This window comes from Theropithecus gelada, chromosome 1, assembly GCF_003255815.1.
Source record: "Theropithecus gelada isolate Dixy chromosome 1, Tgel_1.0, whole genome shotgun sequence".
Classification (NCBI taxonomy): Eukaryota; Metazoa; Chordata; class Mammalia; order Primates; family Cercopithecidae; genus Theropithecus; species Theropithecus gelada.
Window position 1 is genome coordinate 205242847 of NC_037668.1, and position 25704 is coordinate 205268550.

General features: G+C 42.1%; 1 protein-coding gene across 1 annotated transcript in view; it reads right to left on the minus strand.

Moving 5' to 3' along the window:
* Window positions 1-19391, minus strand: part of EGLN1 (egl-9 family hypoxia inducible factor 1) — a 59486-nt gene extending 40095 nt beyond the window's left edge. Inside the window, exons 1-2 of the mRNA XM_025383254.1 lie at window positions 18996-19391; window positions 18044-18950 (exon numbers count right to left, since the gene is read on the minus strand). Coding sequence (XP_025239039.1) covers window positions 18044-18934 — 891 coding nt within the window. The 5' untranslated portion in view covers window positions 18935-18950; window positions 18996-19391. The remainder of the gene's footprint in view (window positions 1-18043; window positions 18951-18995) is intronic.
* Between the last annotated feature and the right edge of the window lie 6313 nt (window positions 19392-25704).

Genomic DNA, 25704 nt, shown 5'->3' on the forward strand with positions numbered 1-25704 from the left:
TAGAAATGCGGTTAAGGCCAAAAGGTTTTCTAATCATAAAATAAATATTTCTCACCTTGTTTAACTCATGCCCTCTTTTGTTAAATACAACTCTTAAACCTCCTTCCACATATTTGAAATTTTGAGTAAATTACAATTTGAAAACCAAATCAAATCCATAATTTTAGAAGCTTAAAATTTTGCTCTTGAAAATTTTACTCTGCACCTCAACATGGTATCGATGTTGAACTCTGCATCTGCTTTCTAGCTACAAGCTTTTCTCTTCTAGGTCTTGTAAAAAGGGTATATAAAGAAGTCACTTTCAACATTATGTCTATTATGCTGTTTTGCTTTGAAGGATTCACACACCATTGGTAGGGGTGAGGGATGTAGGATACGCACGCCCTGTCTCCATTAGATTCATGGATGTGTAAAGTTCTATTGCAGTTCATAACCTGATCAACTGACTTTGGCCTAAGCAACGTCATAAAACTTCATTTCACCTTTAGAGCAAATCTTTCTCCTAGAACTTGGCGTTAAAAATAGTTTAAGCCATGCTGACCTGGGCTATTTTTATCTGGAAAATAGGGACTAGAAACAGCATAGCAAGCAAAGAAAGGCCAGTTGACCACAACAGGATGAAAACTCTCACAGACTTTTAGAAAGTCTCACTACAGTTTTAGAAATCAGTTGGAAAGGCGGTAAAGCAGAGGTGAGGTACAGGGCAGAGGATCAGCTGAGGGCAATTCACTGTTAGCAAGATATGACTAATACCGTACATAACGAGCACTAATAAAAGTCCTCTGCCTAAGACAGAATAGTATAAAACCATTCCTTCCCCTGCCCTTACAGATTTCTAGAGAAGATAATTTGGGAATAAAAGGTATATAAGGTTTTTGAGAAGAGAGATCAAAGGACATTCAGAGTTCAGGAGGATATCTGGGAAGCAGACTTAGCTTAACTCCTAAAGGATGTAGAAGATCTGAATTGCTGGGGAGGAGTGTGGGAGTGGTAAACCAGTCAAAGAATTCACAGATGTGCTGGGAGGAGGAGAAGGGGAGAAGAAGAAAGAAAACAGTCTGGCTGAAACAGCGGCTGTATTTCAAAGAGCAGCAGCAAGTCAGGGTGGATAAATGGTGTGGGCCTAAGCAGCTGGTGAGCATTCAATGTGTAAGAATCAAATTGTATCCTTAACAAACCTCTGAAGATTTCTGAGTAAGAGTTTTATGAGTGTTGGTAAATTTATATAGGATACATATGGGCAGTACATGGAGGAAAATGAACTAAGGGGAAAAAAATATTGTGTTAACAATCCAGAGAGAAAGCGATTTTTAAAATTTCAATTACAGCAGTGCAGTGGGAATTCAAATATAATACTTACTAAGTCCTCGATGCAACATGCTGAGTACACCAATGTTGACAACACAAGGGTTCTCGCCTCAAGTGGCTCACAATAGTAGAGGAAATGGGAATGGAAACCAACCACAGTGAAGTATGCTATCACAGTGATGGGAAGTGCCAAAGGAACAGACAGGACAAAGCTGTATCACTGCTTAGAGAAATGAGGGCAAGAAGCAAGTTAGAGAACCTTCTCACCACTTTTCAAATTAAAGAGATGAGGAGATGCACAGCACTAGAAAATGAAGGTAGGTTCAGGGACCTGCAAACAGGTTCCTGTAGCTGGAACAGAAAGTACATGGTAGTGAAATGTTCTTTATAAAAATATTAACAATGTACAGAACGAACTAAAAAGACAGAAAAAGAAAAACAGGCTTTTGTAATAATCCAGGACAGAGATGAAGAGTGTAAATGGGAATGAGGAACAAGAGACTAATAGAAAATAAGTTTTAAATAAGTAAAATTTTCAAACTGATAAAGGAAAGTATGTTCTTCTAAAATATCATGCTGTTTCCACACCTGGAGACTTTCAATGGACTTAACTCCAACTTAACCTTCAGAAGTCTTAGCCTAAATAACTATTTCTTCCAAAACAAAACAAAAAAACCTCTCCTGGCCTGCAGACCAAGTTAGGTCTCCTCTTGTGTGCTCCCAATAGGATCCTGTACTTCCATCTCATAAACATAGCACTGGGAAGTACAGGTTCAACATTGTATTTCCCTCACACGTTAAGACTCCAGAAAGGCAGAGAGAATTACTTTGACCTGGGCACTGTGGTACCCTCAGTGCCTAACACAGATCAGACACTCAGTAAATAGCTGTCAAATAACTAAATGAAGTTCACAGGATCAATTTTAAATCTGTTCCTCCATCTCCCCCATCAGACAGGCTTACCAATCCTCATTCCTTCCAACAAGGGGAAACTTCAATCTTAATCACACTGAGTTTGCAATGCTTCCAGAAAATTCAGGTGGAAATGTCTATCAGTCCTCTACAGATGCCAAAGTAAGAGACAGACCAAGGAGTCTTTAACAAATCCTAATAGCTGAAGTCATGATTCTTGTTATTACTATTGTGTTATTTGTTATAGTTTACAGCTAATATTAATTGAGCACTGATTATCTGTTGAGTATGTATTTTCTCATCTGTCCTCAAACAGACCTACCGAATTAGGTACTATTACCAACTCCTATCATACTGATGAAGAAATTAATGCTTTAGTTGTTAGAAAATGTGTCTAAAATCAGAGAGCAATTAAGTAGCAGAAGAAGAGTTTCAACACAGGCAAACTAGTTTAAGAATTTGTGCTTCCATGAGCGCATAAGATAACCCAGAGGGTTATCTTATTGCTCTAGTGTAGACTAAAGCAAAAAGAGAAGACAAACCACAGATCATAAAGAATAGTAACATTTAAGGGGCAGATACTGCCAAGGAAGAACTGACATAAGAACTGGTATTTATACTCTTGTATGATTCCTTATACATATGGAATGGAAAGTCACCTAGTGACCTGCTTCTTGCAAAAGCATACAGCACAGGTGATGGGATGTCACTTTCATCATTAGATTACAAGACTGGGACTTCAGTCTTGCCAGCAGACACTATTGTCTTTTTGGCTGGCATACTTTATTGAAGAAAGCTGCCATGTTAGGGAAGCCCATGTGGCAAGAAACTGAAGCCTTCAGTCCAACAACCTGCCAAGAACTTAATGCTGCCAATAACCACTGAGTGAGGCTAGAAGCAGATCCCTCCCCATTCAAGCCTTAGAAGGAGACCACAGACCCTGACCAATGTCCTGACTGCAGCCTGTGAGAAATAGTGAAGTAGAAGATGCAGCTAGACTGTGCCCAATTCCTTGTCTACAGAAAGTACGACATCATAAATGTGTGTTGTTTTAAGCTGCTAAACTTTGGGGTAATCGTTATGTAGCAATAGATGACTAATATAAACTAAGAAGAAAAATCTAGAAATATAGATGTTCAAGTTCCTTCTACACACACATCTTCTGACAGTCATGAGCAGACAGTGAACTGAGCTTTAGGAAAATAAACCGCCACTGTAAATTGAGGAAAAAAGAAAACTGAAAAATATGAGGAAAAACAATGGAAAAGATAAGACCCAGGCTAGTAAATGGGTAGTCAAAGATTTTAAAGGTGGGGTGGTTAATACAGCTATTAAAGCAGTAAAAATACCTCATCTAAGGGGTGGGGGATGGGGAATCACTAAACTTTTTAGCCAAAAAGCAATTTTCAAGGCATCCATTTCAGAGTAGTCCTAACAGAAATTGGTAGAAGACATCACACAGGTAAAATATGCCTTGAGATAGAACAAAGGATAATTATATAACAAAACTATAGAAGACAAGCTCCTAGTCACCATTTATAGATGAAAACTGGAGATACCAATATTAATAAGAAAAAATTCAGGGAGATGGTTAACATGGTTTGGCTCTGTGTCCTCACTCAAATCTCATCTTGAATTATAATCTCCACTGTCAGGCGAGGGACCTGGGGGGAGGTGACTGGATCATGGTGACAGTTTCCCCCATGCTGTTCTCATGATAGTGAGTTCTCACGAGATCTGAGGTTAAAAGTGTTTGACAATTCTCCCCACTTCCTTCTACCATAATTGTAAGTTTCCTGAGGCCTCCCCAGCCATGTAGAACTGAGTCAATTAAATCTCTTTTCTTTATAAATTACCCAGTAACAGGTGAAAACAGACTAACATAGAAAACTGGTACCAGGAGTGGAGTATTGCTATAAAGATACTTGAAAATGTGGAAGCAACTTTTGGAACTGGGCAACAAGAAGAGGGTGGAACAGTTTGGAGAGCTCAGAAGAAGAAAGGAAGATGAGAGAAAGTCTGGAATTTCCTAGAGACTTGTGTAAAGGTTGTGACCAAAATGCTGACAGTGATATGGACAATGAAGTGGTCTCAGATGGAGATGAGGAACTTATGGGGAAGTGGAGCAAAGGTCACTCTTGCTAGGCTTTAGCAAAGGGACTAGGGGCACTTTACCCCTGCCCTAGATCTGTGGAACTTTGAACTTGAGAGAGATGATTTAGGGTATCTGGGGGAAGAAATGTCTAGGCAGCGAAGTGTTCAAGAGGTGACCTGGCTTTTTCTAAAAGTGTACACTCATATGCAGAAAGAGACAGTATGAAACTGGAACTTATGTTTACAAGAAAAACAGAGCATAAAACTTTGAAAAACTTGCAACCTGATACTGTTTGGCTGTGTCCCCACCCAAATCTTATCTTGAATTGGAGTTCTCATAAACCCCACGTGTTGTGGGAGGCAACAGGTGGAGATAATTGAATCATGGGAGTAGTTTCCCCCATCCCGTTCTCATGATAGTAAGTTAGTTCTCACGAGAACTGATGGTTTTATAAGGGGCTTCCCCCTTCACTGGGCACTCATTCTTCTTCTCCCTATTGCCATGTGAAGAAGAATGTGTTTGCTTCCCCTTCTGCCATAATTGTTAAGCTTCCTGAGGCCTCTCCAGTCATGCTGAACCATGAGTCAATTAAAACTCTTTCCTTCATAAATTTCTCACTCTCGAGAATGTCTTTATTAGCAGCGTGAGAACAAACTTAATACAGTAAATTGGCACCACAGAGAGTGGGGTGCTGCTATAAAGAGACCCAAAAATGTGGAAGTGACTTTGGAACTGGGTAACAGGCAGAGGTTGGAACAGTTTGGAGGGCTCAGAAGAAGACAGGAAGATGTGGAAAAGTTTGGAACTTCCTAGAGACTTGGAAGGTTCACAAGACAGGAAGATGTGGGAAAATGTGCAACTTCCTAGTCTTGTTGAATGGCTTTGACCAAAATGCTAACAGTGATATGAACAATGAAGTCCAGGCTGAGGTGGTCTCAGATGGAGATGGGGAACTTGTTGAGAACTGGTGTAAAAGTCACTCTTGCTATGCTAAGAGACTGGCAGGATTTTGCCCCTGCCCCAGAGATCTGTGGAACTTTGAACTTGACAGAGATGATTTAGGATATCTGGCAGAAGACATTTCTAAGTGGCAAAGCATTCAAGAGGAAGAAAAGCATAAGAGTTTGGAAAACTTGCAAACTGATAACACACAAAAAAAGAAAACATGATACTCTGGAGAGAAATTCAAGCCTGCTGCAGAAATTTGCATCACCAAGACAATGGGGAAAATGTTTCCAGGGCATATTAGAGACCTTCACAGCAGCCCCTCCCATCACAGGCCTAGCAGGGAAAGTGGTTTCCTGGGCAAGGTCCAGGGTCCTCCTGCTGTGTGCAGCCTTGGAACTTGATGCCCTGTGTCCCAGTTGCTCCAGCCATGGCTAAAGGGGCCAACATACATCTCAGGCCCTTGCTTCAGAAGGTGCAAATCCCAAGCCCTGGTGGCTTCCACGTGGTGTTGGGCCTGCAGGTGTGCAGAAGGCGAGAATTAAGGTTTGGGAACCTCCACCTAGATTTCAGAGGATGTATGGAAAAGCCTGATGTCCAGACAGAATTTTGCTGCAGGGGCAGAGCCCTCATGGAGAACCACCTCTCCTAGGGCAGTGTTGAGATGAAATGTGGGGTCAGAGCCCCCACATAGAGTCCCCACTGGGTCAATGCCTAGTGGAGCTGTGAGATGAGGGCCACCATCCTCTAGACCCCAGAATAGTAGATCCACTGACAGCTTGCACCGTGCACCTGGAGAAGCCACAGACATTCAACACCAACCCATGAAAGCAGCCAGGACGGAGGCTGTACCCTTCAAAGCCACAGGGGCAAAGCTGCCCAAGGCCATGGGAGCCCACCTGTTGCATCAGCATGCCCTGGATGTGAGACATGGAGTCAAAGGAGATCATTTTGGAACTTTAAGGTTTAATGATTGCCCTATTGGATTTTAGACTTGCACAGGGCCTGTAGCCCCTTTTGGCCAATTTCTACCCTGTAACCCCATTGTATCTGGGAACTAACTTGCTTTTGATTTTACAGGTTCAGAGGTGGAAGGGACGTGCCTTGTCTCAGATGAGACTCTGGACTTGGACTTTTGGGTTAGTGCTGGAATGCATTAAGACTTGGAAGGGCATGATTGTTTTGAAGTGAGAGGACATAAGATTTGGGAGGGGGCAGGGGCAGAATATGGTTTGACTGTGTCCCCACACAAATCTCATTTTGAATTGTAGTTCCCATAAACCCCATGTGTCATGGGAGGGAGCAGGTGGAGATAATTGAATTATGGGGGTGGTTTCCCCCATCCTGTTCTCATGATAGTGAGTTCTCACGAGAGCTGATGATTTTATAAGGGGCTTCCCCCTTCACTGGGCACTCATTCTTCTCCCTGCCACCATGTGAAGGAAGACATGTTTGCTTCCCCTTCCACCATGATTGTAACTTTCCTGAAGCCTCTCCAGCTATGCTGAGCTGTGAGTCAATTAAACCGCTTTCCTTTATAAATTACCTAGTCTTGTGTAGGTCTTTATTAGCAGCGTGAGAACAGACTGATACACTGACCATGTAGTAGAAAATAAAAACCCATTTTCTGGGGAGAAATTCAAGCCTTCTGCTGCAGAAATTTGCATAAGCAATAAGGAGCCAAATGTTAACAGCCAAGCCAATGGGAAAAAAATGTCTCTAGGGCATGTCTGAGATCTTCCCAGCAGCCCCTTCCATCAGAGGCCTGAGACCTAAAAGGAAAAAAACGGTTTCCCGGCCAGAACCAGGGTCACACTGCTGTGTGCAGCCTTGAGACTTGGTGCCCTGAGTCCCAGCTGCTCTAGCTCCAGGCGTGGCTAAAAGGGGCCATGATACAGCTCGGGCTGTTGCTTTAGAGGGTGCAGGCCCCAAGCCTTGGTGGCTTCCATGTGTTACTGGGCCTGTAGGCAGAAGGCAAGAACTGAAGTTTGGGAATCTCCACCTAGATTTCAGAGGATGTATGAAAATGCCTGGATATCCAGGCAGAATCTGTTGCAAGGGTGGAGCCCTCATGGAGAACCTCTATTAGGAAAGTGTGGGGGAAAATGTGGGGTTGGAGCCCCCATAGAGTCCCCACTGGGGCACTGCCTACCGGAGCTGAGAGAAGGCCACTGTCCTCCAGATTCCAGAATGGTAGCTCAACTGATAGCTTTCACCGTGCACTTGGAAAAGTCATAGGCACTCAACATCAGTTCGTGAAAAAAGCTGTAGGAGCTGTATCCTGCAAAGCCACAGGGCAGAGCTGCCGAAGGCCTTGGAAGCCCACCTCTTGCATCAGTGTGCCCTGGATGTGAGACATGGATTCACAGAAGATTTTGGAACTTTAATGGCTGCCCTGCTGGATTTCAGACTTGCAGGGGGGCCTATAGCCCCTTGGTTTTGGCCAGTTTCTCCCTTTTGGAATGGAAGCATTTACCCAATGCCTGTAGTCCCATCATGTCTTGGAAGTAAATAATTTGCTTGTGATTTTACAGGCTCATAGGCAGAAGAGACTTACTTGCCTTGTCTCAGATGATACTTTAGACTTGGACTTTTGAGTTAATGCTGGAATGAGTCAAGACTTTGGGTGACTGCTGGGAAAGCATGACTGTTTTGAAATGGGAGAACATGAGATTTGGGAGGGGCAGGGGCAGAATGATGTGGTTTGGCTCTATGTCCCCATCCAAATCTCATGTCCAATTGTAATCCCATGTCGAGGGAGGGGTATGGTGGGAGGTAACTGGATCATGGAGGCAGTTTCCCCCATGCCGTCCTTGTGATGGTGAGTTCTCATGAGATTTGATGGTTTAAAGTGTGGCACTTCCTCCTTCGCTCTCTCTCCTGCTACCATGTAAGATGTACCTTACTTCCCCTTATATCATGATTGTAAGTTTCCTGAGGCCTCCTCAGCCATGTGGAACTGTAAGTCAATTAAACCTCTTTTCTTTATAAATTATCCAGTCTCAGGTCTTCATAGCAGTGTGAAAACAGACAAATACAATGGTCAATCTTTTAATTCCTCAAACTCATGATTAGTCCTTTTCAATTTACTTCTCAGATTTCACATTTCCTATCAAGGTGTTATTACATGAAAATTAGCCTTAAATTGAATTGAGATGAGACTACAGGTTCCTGGGTTCTGGAGTTCATGTTTCACGTTTCTGGTTTTAATTTTTAAAAATTATTTCATACCCGACAATGTAATGTTTACCCATACTTTTGTAATCCTCTCTCACTTTAGAATCAAAAGCAAGGCTTCCTATGCTTACAAGTCCTGGATAGTAGGCTGGGCATGGTGGCTCATGCCTGTAATTCCAGCACTTTGGGAGGCCGAGGCGGGAGGATCATGAGGTCAGGAGTTTGAGACCAGCTTGGCCACCACAGTGAAACCCTCTCTATTAAAAATACAAAAAAATTAGCCAGGTGTGGTGGTGGGCGCTTGTAGTCCCAGCTACTCAGGAGGCAGAAGGAGGAGAATCACTTGAATCCGGGAGGCAGAGGCTGCAGTGAACCAAGACCATGCCATTGCACTCCAGCCTGGGTGACAGAGTGAGACTCCATCTCCAAAAAAAAAAAAAGGTCCTGGATAGTATATTCTAATTTTAATAGTATCAGTATTATTTTATATTTGGTACTTTTATTTGCAATTCCAGTGCCAGGCTCCACATCAAGGGGATGAAAGGTTCAGACATCACTGATATCTTCACAGATCATCCAATACAGTCCCTAAGCTATCAGTAACTTTCTTCCTCTTTACTACTTTAGGAAGCTATCATACAGTCATGTGTATCACACAGTCATGTACTGATAAGTCAATGGAACTATTTTTGATATTTTATGGTCATTCCATTCTTCCCAATTTTCTGTAACAGTTTTATTTTCAACAGTAGGTTTAAATGAAGATGTTTTATTTCTGACTTCATTTTGACATTGAATCTAAATCTATGCTTGCCTTATGCTGAACCATCCAATTTTCTCTAACGTTTCCTAACGTTCAAACTTTGTATATTTATTTTTAGGTGGATCTACAAGCCATCTCGAATGAGTGGTTCATGCAAGGAAGCACAGACATACTTACAGACAACACTAATAGTGTTGCAAAGTTTCCTGCAATAATTCCTGTAGGCAGTTCCAGTGGTAGAGCTGGTAAGAGCATACTGCACAAAGAAACCATAAAACCTCTAGAGAAGAAAGGATGGGGCTTTCTTCTCTAGAAGGTCAACAGTAGTACTAGCTAACACAGTCAATTTGAAGGAATGTGAAAATCTAGAGCATATAACTTTTTTCCTGTTGCTTGGCTGGGAAACAAGTGTCAGCAAGCTATCATAAATGGCAACACTGAAAAAGTGGGGGCAAGAGAACAGCAGAAAAGTTAGGTCAGAATAAAACAATAATTTCCTTCCAGTCACTCAAGTCAAAACCCTTTAAGTCATTCATGAGTCTTCCTTTCTTTCATACTAATATATCAGCAAATCTCATTTGATTCTACTTTCAAAATATATCCAGAATTCAACAAATGCTCACCACCTCCATAGCTATTACTCTAATTTAAGCCCCTATCATCCAGTGCCCAGACTACTACAAGCATTTCCTAACTAGTATTCCTGATTCCATCCTTCCACCCCACATCTACTGCTACACAACAGCCACAGAGATCTTTCTAAAACAATTCTCCCGTATCACCCACAATAAAACCCAGCATCCTTGCCATGGCTTGCAAGGTAAAACCCTACACAAACTGATCTCATTTCCTATCCCACTATATCAATCCCATATCCTTTACTCCTTCCACTATAACCACAGTGGTTTCCTTGCTGTTTTCTGTTTTTTTGTTTTTTTTTTTTTTTTTTTTTGAGACAGAGTCTCACTCTGCTGCCCAGGTTAGAGTGTGGTGACATGATCTTGGCTCACTGCACCTCCACCTCCTCGGTTCAAGTAATTCTCCTGCCTCAGCCTCCAGAGTAGCTGGGACTACAGGCACACACCATCACGCCTGGCTAATTTTTGTATTTTTAGTAGAGATGGGGTTTCGCCATGTTGGCCAGGCTGGTCTTGAACTCCTGACCTCAGTGATCCGTCCACCTCGACCTCCCAAAGTGCTCTGCTTGCTGTTTTCTGAACACACCAAACACATTTCAAGTTAGTGCCTCTGTATTTGCTATTTAATACCATTCCTCGGAATGCTCCTCTTCCACATATCCACACAACTAATTTCCTACTTCATTCAAGTCACTATTTAAATGTTACCTTATTTTATCAATCTAAAAGAGTACTCCCTAGTCACTCTGTCCTTATCTCACTTATTCTCCATCTTAATATTTACCACCTAACATACCATGTATTACTTGGACATTTGTTTACTGACTGTCCCTCCCTACCCCTCACTTCCTCCAACTAGAAGATAAGGTCCATGAGAGAGGGTGCTTTTTGTTGTTGTTCAGGACACCCTAGCTCCTAGAACAGGGCCTGTATGTGGAGGGTACTCAACATCTGTTGAACAAATGAGTGAAAATATTATCAAAACAGGACTCACAGAATACAACAAAGGATAAAGAGTACACATATTTTGCTTTGGTAAAGAACTGGGACCTGGAACACTGCATAAGAAAAATGAGAATTCCAAACTCATGAAAACTTTATGGTGATCTTAAGTCTACAGATACTGTCCAAGCTCTTCAGAAATAAAACTAACTGTGAATTGCTTATGGAAAAATGTGATTATGAAGTACAAAGATGGCAGAAAAGTTGAGTTTTGACTAGGATATAAGGCATGAAATAAACTGTTGTAAGAGAAGATTTTGGTTAACCATCTACATCAATTTTTTTTGGAAGAGTTTTAGCTGAAATAAAAGGCAAAGACAAGCTCTGAAAATGGGCTTAGTAAATTATCTGAATGCCATGATGTAGTCACAGACAATGTTCCAAGTGTGGAAACGAGGGCATAGTGGAAAAGAAGGTGGAATGTAAGCACAGAAGTAAAATCTAAGAAACAGAAACTGCCCAAGAATGTGCTAGAATGAAAGGGAGACTGAAATAGTTGGGGTAGCTTTAAAGGCCTAAAGTGAAAAATTAAACAAAAACAACTAAGCTGTTAACATCAATTCAAGGGCATACCAGACAGGCACAGGCTTCAGAAAACATGGAAGAAGAACAAAGATAGATTTCAAGCCTGATGGGGAAAAAAAGGGAAAGGAAAACAGGAGTAAACTGCAAATCAGAAACACAGAGTAGGAAGACAGCTCCTACTAAAGAAACAAGAGAGGGTAGGCCTACTTCAGGGCAAACGGCTTTAAATAGTATCAGAGGAAAGAGATGGATAAAGAGCATTTAAGGAAATCAGGTAAGAGAAAAATTTAAACTAGAATGTCAGATAAGCCAACATGTAGAATGATAGAAGTAAAAAGGAGAAGAAAGTCTCAAATGTTCAAGCATATTCTCAAAAATGGCAGAGGCCCAGTGTGATGGCTCATACCTGTAATCCCAGCAGTTTTTTTTTTTTTTTTTTTTTTTTGAGACAGGGTCTTGCTGTTACCCAGGCTGGATGAAGTGCAGTGGTGCAATCACAGTTCAATGCAACCTTTACCTCCCAGGCTCAAGTGGTCTTCCCACCTCAGCCCCTCAAGAAGCTGGGACTACACTCATGTGCCACCATGCCTGATTAACTTTTGTACTGTTTTTCGAGATGGGTTTCACCATGTTGCCCCCTGGTCTGGAACTCCTGGGCTCAAGCAAATCTGCCCACCCTGGCCTCCCAAAGTGCTAAGATTACAGGCAAGAGCCAGCACTTTGGGAGACCAAGGCAGGAGGATCATTTGAGGCCAACAGTTCTAGAACAGCCTGGACAACATAACGAGACCCCATCTCTACAAAAAAAAGTTAAGAAATTATCCAGGTGTGTTGGCACATGCCTGTAGTCCCAGCTACTATGGAGACTCAAGTGGGAGGACTGCGTGAGCCCAGGAGCTTGAGGCTGCAGTGAGCCATAATTGTACCACTGCACTCCAGCCTGTGCAAGTCAGACCCTGTCCTTTAAAAAAAAGGCATAAAATATGCCAAAATTAGCTAAGTAGAAATATGTCATTGTTATATGAGATACAGCATAAAGTTACAGATATGAATGAACTGAATCAAAGGTCTGTTGATTTTGTCACCAGCTCTATGACTCTGAACAAGTTAATCTCTCTGGGACTTTTTTCTTTTTAAAAAAATATGTTATTTCTTCTCTTTTAAAAAAAAATGTGTGAATGCAGGAAAAGTGTTTAGGTAAAAATATGGGTGATCATTCTAAGACCTTTTTTCTCCAGTTTATGGGAGGGGAATGAGACAGGGAAAGCACAGAACTCTTAAAAGAAAGAATCAGAAAGACAGCAAATTTTTAAAATGGGAGAATAGTTAAGAACAGTTCTGCACAGCGCTTTACAATCTAAAAGTTGCTTTACATGAAGCATTATATGTTCACCTCACAACAAGCCTGAGAAGCTAAAAAGACAGGTATCACTGAACACCATTTTATAAACAGAGCAACTGAGGACTCAAGAGATTAAGAAACTGGACTAAGGACACAGAAACCATAGCAGACCCGGGATCCAACCCAGATCTAATGGCAGAACCAAATGCATTATCTTTCTTTCCTTTTTTTTTTTTTTTTTTTTTTGAGACGGAGTCTCACTCTGTCGCCCCGGCTGGAGTGCAGTGACACAATCTCGGCTCACTGCAACCTCTGCCTCCCGGGTTCAAGCGATTCTCCTACCTCAGCCTCCCAAGTAGCTGGGACTACAGGCTTGCAACACTACACCCAGCTTATTTTTGTATTTTTAGTAGAGACAGGATTTCACCATGTTGGTTGGCCAGATTGGTGTTGATCTCTCCACCTCGTGATCCGCCTGCCTCGGCCTCCCAAAGTGCTGGGGTAACAGGTGTGAGCCACTGCACCCGACCCCTTTCTTTCTTAATTTTTTTTTTTTTCCAGTAGAGATGAGGTCTTGCCATGTTGCCCAAGCTGGTCTTGAATTCCTGAACTCAAGCTATCTTCCTGCCTCAGCCTCCCAGAGTCAGTTGGGAATTACAGGCGTGAGTTACCACATCTGGCCCAGAATCCATTATCTTTCAAAGCTAAAATGATCTCTACTATCCCCTCCTCCTCCACGTAATTAAGGCTCTGTGGGCATTTTTGCGGATTATTAGGTAGTAGATAAGAGCTATATACATACAAAAAAAAGAGACAGGGTTTTGTTCTGTCACCTGGGCTCAAGCAATCCTCCCACCTGAGACCACGAGCTCACACCACCATGCCTGGTTAATTTTTTAATTTTTTTTAGAGACAAGGTCTCACCATTTGCCCAAGCTGGTCTTGAACTCCTGGGCTCAAGTGATCCTCCTGCCTCAGCCCCTCAAAATGCTGTGATTTTAGGGGTGAGTCACTAAGCCCAGCCTAAAAAAATCTTTTAACATAAAATAAAATTCTTTTAGAACTAAAGTAGTTTACATGTAAACTACACATCAACTCACTGTACAAAATGTTTTCGCACATAGTTGATCACAATCTATTAAGACTACCCTCTCAGTCCACATGTCCCTTATAGCTGGCAGAATTACTGCAGTTGTACTATTTTCAGCCTTTCTACATACCGAATAACTCACTTTTAACTTAAATTCTGACAGTTATAAAATCATTAAACAAGTAACTTCAATTTGTGTATCCTGGATCCCAAGCGTATAAAGAGAATGGCAGAAGTAGATAAAAGTTTAGTTATGTATTTAGGTTTAAATAACATGTTTATTTTCTCACAGTTCTAGAAGCTGAAAGTCTTGAGATCTGGATGCCAGCATGGTCTGGTACTGATGAGGGCTCTCTTCCTGGGTCAGTTTTGTTTTAACATCTAAGAGGATTGTCACCACATCTCTGTTAGTGATAATAAAACAGCAGCATTTTCCTCATCCTATTCTTTGCTCTTAAAAGCCATAATCAGCCAGAGCTGACTAACTACAGTAACAGTGAAAAATCTTAGTAACATAATCTGCTGCTTATTGGTCCCAACCTATTTTATTACTCCTTTTATTTATGTATGTTTCAATGGAACAGATGAAGTTTTGGATTAAATTCCAAAAATGTTATGTATATGATACTAGTATTTCTATTTTAACGGGAAAATGTTTTCCTTCAGAGTGGCTAAGAAACTCCAACAGAAAAGTTCAACATTTTTCCCATGATCCTCACTCCTCTGCATTCCTCTTACTCCTGTACCCCCAAGTCAAGGCACCCTACTCTTCACAAAACAGCAGACTATGGTTTCTTTCTACTGGATATCAAGAGTCTTCTTGACGAAAACAAGCATAAGCAAAGATATAGGATCAAAGGGCAGGGTAACAGCAAAAAGGGGAAAATCCCAAAAAGACCAGAGAAAGTGGAAACAGGAGCTTGGTTACATCAGTGGCTACAATTACATTTCTGTTTTTATCCTGTATTACTTCATTTTTCCCTTGTGGTTCCTTTTTTAAAGTAGCTGCATAAACAGTGGCCAGATAAGAATGTTTGAAGTAGAAATTCAGGGGAAAACAAAGCCTATGCTGAATGGGCCACAGACAATCATGTATCATCTGATTACCATGCCCTGACATAAAGAGCATGCAATATAGATGATGTAAATAAAAAGAACATCAGATTCTTCGTCAGAAAACCTGAATTTAAGTCCTACTATGCTGCAGAATTTCCAACTAGTGAAATTATTTCCTGAGTCCCACTTTTCTAATCTATAAAAAAAGGATACAACCACCTGCCTACTGCTGTGAAAGTTAAAATGAGAAAAACACTACACATTTGCTGCATATAACTTTTAAAATCACTATAATGTTATGAAGGATAAAATTCTGAACTGAAGTCTCCCTCTGCAATTACATAAAAAAACCATATTCTGACATCTCTTAACAGTTATACTGACGGGCGCATAATTCAGGTGGATAAATACAAAAGTGGCTTTTAAGCCACTATCTGAAATAAACATTGTACACTCACCTAATTAAGTTTTACACAACCCAACCGTAGAGTATGATTACTCACATAAAAGCTAGTGCTATTCACCCACTTTCAACAAAATATATGTATCAAACTGCAGTTCCAGCAGGGTGCCAAGTAATCTACATCTCATTTAATGTTCTACCTGTAACCAGTGTACCTAACAAAGAGCATGGGTTTGATATCTGAATGACGTAAGTTTGAACACCAGCTAGGGTTATGGTAAGTGGTAGACCTTAGCCAAGTCTGAGCTGAAAATCCCTCAAATGTAAACTAGGAGTAACATGACTCACTTCATAGAATTAAGATTATTGTGGCCAGGTGAGGTGACTCAAGTCTGTAACCACAGTACTTTGGGAGGACAAGGCAGGAGGATCACCTGAGCCCAGGAGTTCCAGATCAAATGATCAGCAAGACCCTGACTCTATAAAAAACCTTTTTTTTTTCATGTGGCCGAGCATGGTGGTGTGTGCCTACAGTACCAGCTACTCGGAAGCTGAGGTGGCAGGATAGCTTGAGCCTAGGAGGTGGAAGCTGCAGTGGGCCATGCTTATACACCTTGTACTCCAGCTTGGGCGACAAAGGAAGACCCTATCTCAAAAAAAAAAAAAAAAAGATTACTCTGAATGTATCTCTATTGACCCTAATCGGATGCCTAACACACTGTGGTTGCTCAGTATACGGTGGGTGGTTATTCTGACTGCCTTCTCATTTCCACAAAGCAAACACCCTTGTTTTTTAAGGAATACTTAAATCACACGTTCAAACACGATTACCAAAACCTCTTTAGGCCAAGAAGTATAATGAAAGGAATTCCAGAATATCATTTATAGGTCCTAAAGTTGTGTTCCTAAAATTAATATAAGCAGAAGATCTAATCCAAAGAGTTTAAAGGTCATCCCTCCTTCATCCCGTCCCTTATTACCTGCTAATATGTACAGTTAGGTGACTTAAAACCCCAACAACTAGAACTCTTGAGGAAGGAGGTAGCTATTTCTAACAGCATCCCTATGAGAAGCATTTGCTGTAAGAGCCAGGCTGTCTGCTGTCCCTTCTCTAAGGACAGGTGAAAACACGAAGACAAAAGAGAAAAGAGGTCTCAGCCTAACTTGGAAAGCTAAATTAACTAAGGAAAGCAGATCAAGAAAGATTTGGGACATCATCTTCTTCAAGAATCCAATTTAAGCTTATGTCCCAACGATATACTTTGGTCAGTCTCCATAGCCCTATTCTCTCAAACTAATTTCTTTCCTGCTCTGGAGCTCGGGACTTTATGTTCAGATGTGATCCATGACAACGTTCTTTCTTAAAAATATCAATGAAAATCTAGTGAAACACCAAGGCTGAGATTTCATCAGATCCCCCTTTCCCTTCCAGTTTAATATTATTCAACTGTTCCTTTTTAAGACTACAAGAAATCAAGACTTGTGCCTTCACCCAGTAATGAAGTGGCAATACGTAAATTAGACTCCACATTGTATTTTTCCCCACATTTTCATGTTTGTAACTTTCTCCCTGCCTATGTTCAGCCTTTCGGGCAGCCTGAGAATCACATGTAATGACTGTCAAAGTAAATGATCTGACGCACACATAAAAAAGAACCACTGGTTAAAGTCAGCGTGTGTGTACAAACATGCAACTGTGATGCTCTCCCAGGTCAATCTCTCAAAACTCACAAAATCAGAGAGAGACTGATGGTGAAGGAGGGTGGCCCGGGAGCAGCTATATACACAGAAGAGATCAAGATCTGAGAAGTAAAATGAAAAAGAGCTGCAAGAGAGTATTAAGGAGGAAAGAGTCTACTGTTTATCATGAGGGAGGAAAGAGCTAGGAATAGACTAGGTAAGAAGTGAAGAATCTATGGAGGAAAAACCGCAACGGTAAAGAGAAAACAAAAACTCACCAAATTGGGAGGATAAAACGAGCCTCCTGCTCCAATTCCATGTTGTGGTTGTTTTTGTTTGTTTTGTTTTGTTTTTTTTTCCAGGAAGTTACAAAACAGTTTTCAACAGAAGGATTACATTAACAAAGCAAATAAAGGAAACTTATGCTAAAAATGTAGCCTACCTACACTGAGAAGTCTGAAAACGGAAATACTTCTTTCCCCTTTTTGTAAAGGGTTTCAAAACAGTAGGAACAGGGTGAGGGATAAGAGCTATAAGAGGGGGAGGGGAGTAGCCAAGCTCTTCCTGAATATAGACAGTCTTTCGACTAAATGCGTATTTTAAATTTACCTTTTTGTGGTCAGCCGGCAAACTCTTCACTGCACATAGCGTTTGACTCTCAATCAAAATGTGATGAGTGGTTCAGACACCATAGGAAATTTAAGAGCGTATGCAAACACAAGGCAGATGCAGAACCAGGACTTGGTTTGGGTGGTACTCTAACACCCCCTCACTGGGTGGCTAAAACGCCACTAAGGTTTGAATTGTGACCAACAGTGAAATGGAAGAAAGAAAATAGCAAAGTTAAAGAGCCTACGTTTAGCCAGAAAACCATGCAATCAGCCGGAGAAGTTTGTGAACGGGCAGTAAGTGGAAAACAGCGGACACAAAGAGGCTAACTAGATAAACAGCCACTACAAATTCTGTCCGTCTTCCTTACGGGGTGCTACACAACGAGTCCCTTCTATACAGAGGAATGCTGCTTCTCAGCCTAGGCGGTTACAGTCGCAGGCAGGGGCTGCCCGCCGAGAAGGGTCTGTCCAGCACAAACCCGCAGCACACACTTACTTTCGTCCGGCCATTGATTTTGTAGCTGCCCAGCTTCCCGTTACAGTGGCGGATCAGGTCGTCCATGCTGCTCATGAGCAGCCCAATGGTTTCGCAGCCGGGCTCCTTGCCCTCGATCCAGGTGATCTTATCGCCTCGGATGTCCTTGGACGAGTCGCTCTTCTGGCTCACCAGCTGCCCGTCCGTGAACTTCCCGGTGTCGTGCAGGGCGCGCACCTCGTCGCCGATCTGCTGTCCGGTCTCCTTGCCGAGGAAGTCGTCCACCACACAGATGCCATGCTTGTTCATGCACGGCACGATGTACTCGAGCGCCAGCTTCAGCGCCGGCAGGGGCTTCGTCTGCCCGTTGGGCCGCAGGCCGCCGCTGGGGCTCAGCGCATCCCCGGGCGTGTTGCTCGGGGGGTACAGGTTCGCCTTCTCCTGGAACAGCGATGAGCGGGCCGGCGGCTCCTCCTTCCCGGGCTCGGCCTCGGCAGCCACAGCCGAGCCCTGGCCGCCCGGGGCCGCGCGAGACGGCGACGCGGCCGCCGCGGGGTCGGTCGGGGGCTTGGCCTTTGCTTTTGCCTTGGCCGCGTCCCCGGAGACGTTGTCCCGGCGCGCCGCTGCCTTCCTGGGCTCCCGGGCACCGGCCCTGGGCGGCGGCGCTGCAGCCGGCGGCGCTGGGCCGGAGTGCTGGTGCGGGCCCACTCCAGGGCCGAGGGCGCCCTCGCTGCCCTGGCACACGAGCTTGTGCTTCTTCCAGTCCTGACGCTGGTGCTCCTTGCAGCAGTAGAAGGAGCTGCGGCAGCGGCTGCAGCGCAGCAGGTTCTCCATCTTCCCGCACAGCTCGCAGTACTGCCGGTCTCGCTCGCTCGGGCTCGGCCCGCCGGGCCCGCCGCTGTCATTGGCCATGGCGGCGGCGGCGGCGGCGGCGGCGGCAGCGGCGGCGGCGGCGGCGGCGGCGGCGGCCAAGCAAGAGGGGTGGCGGCCGGACGGCCTCGCCCGAGGCTGGGGAGCGGGGAGAGAGATAGGGGCCGTTACTGCGCCATGTACCCGCTACCCTCGCCTCAGGAGGCCGGTACCCCGCGCCCTCGGCCCGGCCGCTTCCGAGTCCTAGTCTCCGGCGCAGCGCCGGCGGCCGCCTCAGCGCCTCATCGCTGCCGAGGGCTGAGAGAACGCGGCCTGTGCGGCGAATGGCAACCTGGACTCAAGCGCGCGGGCCTGGGGAGCGCAAGACCGGCCCCCTCGGCCGCCGCCGCCGCCTCAGCCTCCCCGGCGGCCCGGCCCAGGCTGTGGAGGAGCGCAGGGCATGCGGGCGCCACTCGCTCTGCGCGCTCTGCACGTACACCACGGCCCCGCGGCGACCCGGGCGGGCGGCGCGCAAGGGCGGAGGGGGCGGAGGGAGGGCCGGGGGGGAGGGCCGAGGGGCGGGGGCCGCCTGCGCTCCTCCGCACTCGGTGGGGCCGGGCCTCGGCCTCCGAGCTGGGTCGGCGGCACTGCCTCCGCCCAGGGCGGGACTGGGACGCGAGAGGCCGGTGCGCTACCTCAGCCTGCAGCGGCCTCCTTGGGGACGCCGAAGCGCAGGCCCGCGAGCTGCGGAAAGGCGTGGGGCAGCGCGGCAGCGCCTACACCTGCTGGGGGAGGGCGCCAGCCGAAAGCGGGTAGCGGAGCGGCGGCGGCGGCGTCGTAATCATGGCTGCTCTTCCTCGAGGCAGGCGCGGGGTTTGCGGGGCGCGCTCCAGTAAGGGTTGCAAGGTGGCTGTTGCTATCCTCGTTTTGCAGAGGAGGAAACGGAAATTCAGAGAAGTAAAGTAACTTGTCCAAGGTCACGCAGAACTGGGACTGAATCCAGGAATCAGGCTCTCAGATTCCAAGGCTTTTTCCATTACACCATACAGTCTCTATTTCAAGAAGCCCTGAAATGGTTAAGAACAAAGTAAGTATTACTATGGTGTTAATCCAATCTCTTGCGCCCCGTTTCAACCCAATTTAAAGGTAATGAAATTTGAGGGTTTTAAAAAAATCAAAAACTCATTAAAACCTTTGAAATCCCGCTGACTTCAAAACTCCATGAAGAAATTTTGGGCTACCAAATTACATGAGGTAATCAGTGCTCATTCCAATATCCAATTTAAACTGATGGAATTATTCCTGAAGAGTGAATTTTGGTGGTAAATGAGCAGTACTACATTAACAACTCTCACATTTATTTTTAATAGAATCTGTGCTGCGCGGATGAATACAATTCTTTGTTTTATAGAGCATAAAAACCTTACCAGAAATAAGCCAAAGATGTTTCTTTCTGCTGCTATTTATCTTAAGAATTAAAAGGCCTGTGATTTAGAGTTTAACAATCTTTATCGAACACTCTGGAAAATGCGGTGCTAGGCTTGTGTACCCCTTGAGTATACTGTAACTTTAGTCCTTGAAATATAACCTTCCCAACTTACGAAAGCTGCAATATATATTTCAAAAGCAGGATATGAGGAATTATTGTGAACCACATTGTAGAAGTTTAAAAAGAGGCTTGAATCCAAAAATATAAAACCTCTTCATCAAATATACAGAATTTAAAACTGTTAAAAAATTCTGCTGCATCCGTTAATGGCATTCTGGGGATCCAATCAAGTGAAAGAGGATGATAATTCCAATTAGCTTGTCCTTTGGGAAACTGAGATTAAATCTACTCACATCTTCAAATTTCAAACCGAACTAAAAATCCAAGTTTCTGTAAATAATTTAGACCTGGACCTGTCTTATGTGTATCCTACTTTCCCAGAGCTTTATTAAATATAGTAAAATGTCATTGTTGCAGACATTACTAATTAGGCTGTTCAACAAATGTATTGAGAGTATACCATGTGCTAGACTATCCTTGACAAACAAATGAATTCGTCATACTACACTCAGAGACACATAGTCCAGTGCAGGAGACAGATATGTAAACAAGGACAATCCAGAGTTCAGAGTTTCCTAAAAGAGGGATGAATAGGATGGAATGGGAACACAGAAAAAGGAATTGCTAGCTCTGCCGTTTGCACTAATAAAATACAAGCAAATTCAGAAATTCTTAAAATGTAAAGGAGTTATCTCATGGCTTATGAAAATAAGCTTTTAAAAGATTTTTCATACACATAAATTAGTAAAGTGTAATTTAAATACAAGTAGAGTCTAATACTTCTTAGGCTTCCTTTTACTGTAGTAATTATAAATGATGCTTAATTATTCACAAGAGCAGGAACTTTACTAGGAGGACTCATTCCACAAACACTTGATTCTTCCAACAATTTCTTTTAAATTTACTATTTCAGTCTATGGTGTGTCCACAAATTATTTACCTCTCTATATGCTCTAGTCATACATTTTCATTGAAGTTTACTTAAAAGAATAGATTCCCTATAGCAAAACCTTTATTAGCTTTCTTGTTCCAATTAAGTATACAAAATCACAAATTGAACATGTATATCCTAAATATACTTAATCCATCAAATAGAACACTTGCAACATTTTAATGACTAGAACAGGCAAATATAAAATACTGATTTCAAATAGTTCCAAAGATCCTTGATTTCAGGATTTTCACCTATTCAGGCTTAATAATCTGAACTAATTGCAAGTTAGTGAGTTTTCACCACACCATATGCTGGTGAACAATCTTGTCACCAACAAGATTCTGGAACTCCAGTAGCATTGTCGCAGCCACCACTTACTCAGATGTTGTAGAGAGACTTCAAAATGGCATGCAAGTATTTATTTAATTTATTTATTTACTTATTTAAACTTGAACGGAAGGCAGCACAAAGGAATTTATCTTATAAACACATGTGGTGCTTGCTATTGTGTACCCAATCTGTGTTCTAAGCATTTTAAAAATATTAACTAATTTAATCATCATACAATGCTATGAAATGGGTACTATTATTCTACCAGTTTTACAGAAGGTGAAACAGAGAGTGAGGCAATGAATGTCCTTCCCAATCCTTAATATATGATTAGGAGCACTAGGTGGGTTAACTAATACTGTGGGGCAGACAAAGGCTTGTGTCTCTCAAAGCCAGAAATTATTACAAATGTTTTTTCTGCCCCTAACCTAATCAAGAGCAACTGTTCTAGAAACTGAAGAATGAATTAAAGAGTGCTTTCCTCTCCATATCATACCAAGTTAGACAAAAGCTAATTGTCCACCTATTTGGCTTCCCTTTGCTCTTCTGGCAGTATTAAGCTATAAAGAAGTAACCACTGTGAACTGACAAGAATTAAAAGAGGCAAAGCTTATATTAACTACAAGAACAGAGTTGAAGGAGGAAATGAATTTAGAAACGACTGTGTTGACTCTTGAGGAAAGCCCAGTGAACAAGTATCTGCCTTCCAAGGAGTAGCCCTATTTCTCCTTTAAAAATGTTTTTAAAAACACAACAGAGTATCTTTTCTGCTCAAGAAATCAAATATCTGATTGTTAACTAATGACCTCTTGTTTCCCCATCTGTGACAATCTTGTTTTAATAGGTTACAGAGAACAGAAAAATCACAAGTATAGCATAGGCATTCCACCAAGATAAACAGGAAGACGATCTTTGAGTTCTGGGAAAAGCAACTCAAAAATCTGAGCCATTTTCTAACTATAGTATTAGGACACACACAAGTAGGTGTCATTGGAAAACAGCACCTGCTTGCCTCTGTACTGGGGGTTCTGCCAGATGCACACGTGAGCTATGTGCTTCTCCTTGTACATAGAGACAGCTGTACCTTCCACCAAGGTTGTTCCCTTATGAAAACAAAATAATTAAATAGATTTTCTATATATTGGGGAGATTTATCAGTCATCAAACTTTATCAGTTTATGATTTAAAAATTACCACCAATCCTGTTAAAATTGATCATCTCAGAAATATAACAAACATGTATAATCATCTCTCATTATAGTGAATTTTTTAAATGAATGCTCAAAAACCTGGGATACTAAATAATGTGTTGATCTAATTTTTTTCCCTAACAAACATTACCTTAATGTTGAACCAACTTTTGGAATAGTCACAATCAGTAACTTATACCAACCAACCCAGGTTGGAGAAAGCTAGACAATTTTTCCTAAAACATTTTCTTATGGGAAAAGTTAAACATATGCAAAAAGAGAGGTGATCGTATAATCACCCTCAGCCCTAGTAAGTTCAACAGTTTTCAGCTTCAACAATTATCAACATTTGTTGACAGACAATTCTTCCCTACCCTCCTCCCTACTATGTCCCCCACTTTTTTTGCTAAAGTATTATAAAGCATATCCCAACTTCAATATGCACAACTGATAAGAACTTTCAAAAATCGTATCCACCATGCCATTATCACACAAAATTAAGAAAAATCTCAATACTATCCATCACCCCCCAAGTATTGCATTTTTTTCGATTATATCAAAGATTCTGTTTACAGTTGCTTTATTCAAGATCCAAACAAGTCCATACATTGTACTTAGTTGTTTCTTCCCCCACCCCACCCCACCTAATACCATCACAAATTGTCATATTTCTTAAGTCCCTTTTACTCAATTTTACCAGCACCTCACCCTTCATGCCATAGGTTTACTGTAGAAACCAGGCCATTTGTACTACTGAATGTCCCATATTCTAGATTTAGCTGATTACTTCCTTGTGATATTACTCCTATTTCTGCAAATAGGTAGTCAGATCTAGGATTTTTATTAGATTGAGGTTCTATATTTTAGGTAAGCATACTTCGTGGTAGTTGCTGTGTACTTCCTCTTACATCACATCATGAGGCACATATGGCTGATAGTTCCGTTTTATGGTGAAATATTCCTCATGGGTTGAGATGGTGTCAACCTGATTCCTACATTACATTTTTCATCAACCATCACCTGATTATTTTAGCATCCATTAATTGTGACTCAATCCAGTATTTCATTAGAGGTTGCAAAATAATGAATTTCTAATTCTAACATTCCTCCTAGATTTATTAGCTGGCATTCTACCATAACATTTTTCATTAACTCTTTGGTTATCCTGAAATATAGTTTGAAGATGAAAGATAGGGTCCACATTTGTTTCTTTTCATTTATCCATTTTCAAAATAATGAGTTAGTGCCCTAGCAACTTCTAATGATCTTTTTTTAAAAATTATCGTAAATATATGTATTTTTCACATAATTGAAGTGCATTAATTATTCTTTTTGATGCTCAAATTGTCCCACTTTTGGCCAGTGAGAAATTATTTGAGTTGGTTCCTATGTATTGTAGATGTAGTCACATTAATCTTTGATAGTTTTCTTGCTTTCTGGCACAAAATGGCCCAAACTTATTTTGTACATTTCCTGCCCCTGACATGGAATCAGTCATTCCTCCAAAGAGCCTCAGTTCCTTTAAGTAGGAAATGGCAGTCAGAAACCATAATCAGGAGTACTCATTGCCACTGGGCATTACTTCTAAGTCTTTCTAATAGAGCTGGGAAATCGATAATTTTTTCAAGAGAAAAAAATCTTGAATTCATACTGATATTTCCAATTCAAATTTAAGATTACAGAGTTTCAACTTAGTTTCTTTGATTTTATATTTGTAATTTTTTTTTCTTAGGTTGAGAAGCATTTATCCAAAATGCTTGGAACCAGACGTGTTTCAGATATTTTCAGATTTTGGAATATTTGCACATACATAAAGCAATATCTTGGGGATGCGACCCAAATCTAAACACAGAATTCATTTACGTTTCATATACACCTTACACACAAAACCTGAAGGTAATTTTATTCAATATTTTCAATAATTTTGCACATGAAGCCGTTTTGCCTGTGTTTTTATTACAACCCATCACATGAGGTTAGAGGTAGAATCTTCCACTTGAGATGTCATGTTGACCTCAAAAAGATCCAGATTTTGGAGCATTTTGGATTTTGAATTTCCAGATTAGGGATGTTCAACCTGTACTGAACATTTTGTTTGCTAATGACATTTACATAATTACTTATCTGCTATATTCTAGAAAATAATTACAATAGTTTCACAATACAATACCAATGTTACTACTACCAACAAGACTAATTACTGAATGCAGTTTAATATTTTATTGCATTCTTTTTGTCTACATAATATATCCTATTAAGAATGGATGGTCAAAATATTGTGTTTTAAAGTCATCTAATTCTTTTCCCTGTGTATTAGTCCATTTTCACTGTGCAATAAAGAAACTACCCACTTTAGGAGGCCGAGGCAGGCAGATCACCTGAGGTCAGGAGTTCAAGACCAGCTTGACCAACATAGTGAAACCCCATCTCTACTAAAAATACAAAAATTAGCTGGGCGTGGTGGTGGGTGCCTGTAATCCCAACTACTCGGGAGGCTGAGGCAGGAGAATTGCTTGAACCCAGGAGGCGGAGGTTGCAGTAAGCCAAGACAGAGCAAGATTCCATCTCAAAAATAAATAAATAAATAAAAATTAAAAAGACAGAAACTACGTGAGACTGGGCAACTTATAAACAAAAGAGGTTTAACTGACTCACAGTTCCATATGGTTAGGGAGGCCTCAGGGAACTTACAATCATGGTGGAAGGCAAAGGGGAAGCAAGGCACATCTTACATGGCGGATGGAGGTGGGAGGAACTGCCAAACAGTTTTAAACCATCAGATCTCATGAGAACTCGCTATCACTAGAACTGCATGGGGGAAACTGCCCCC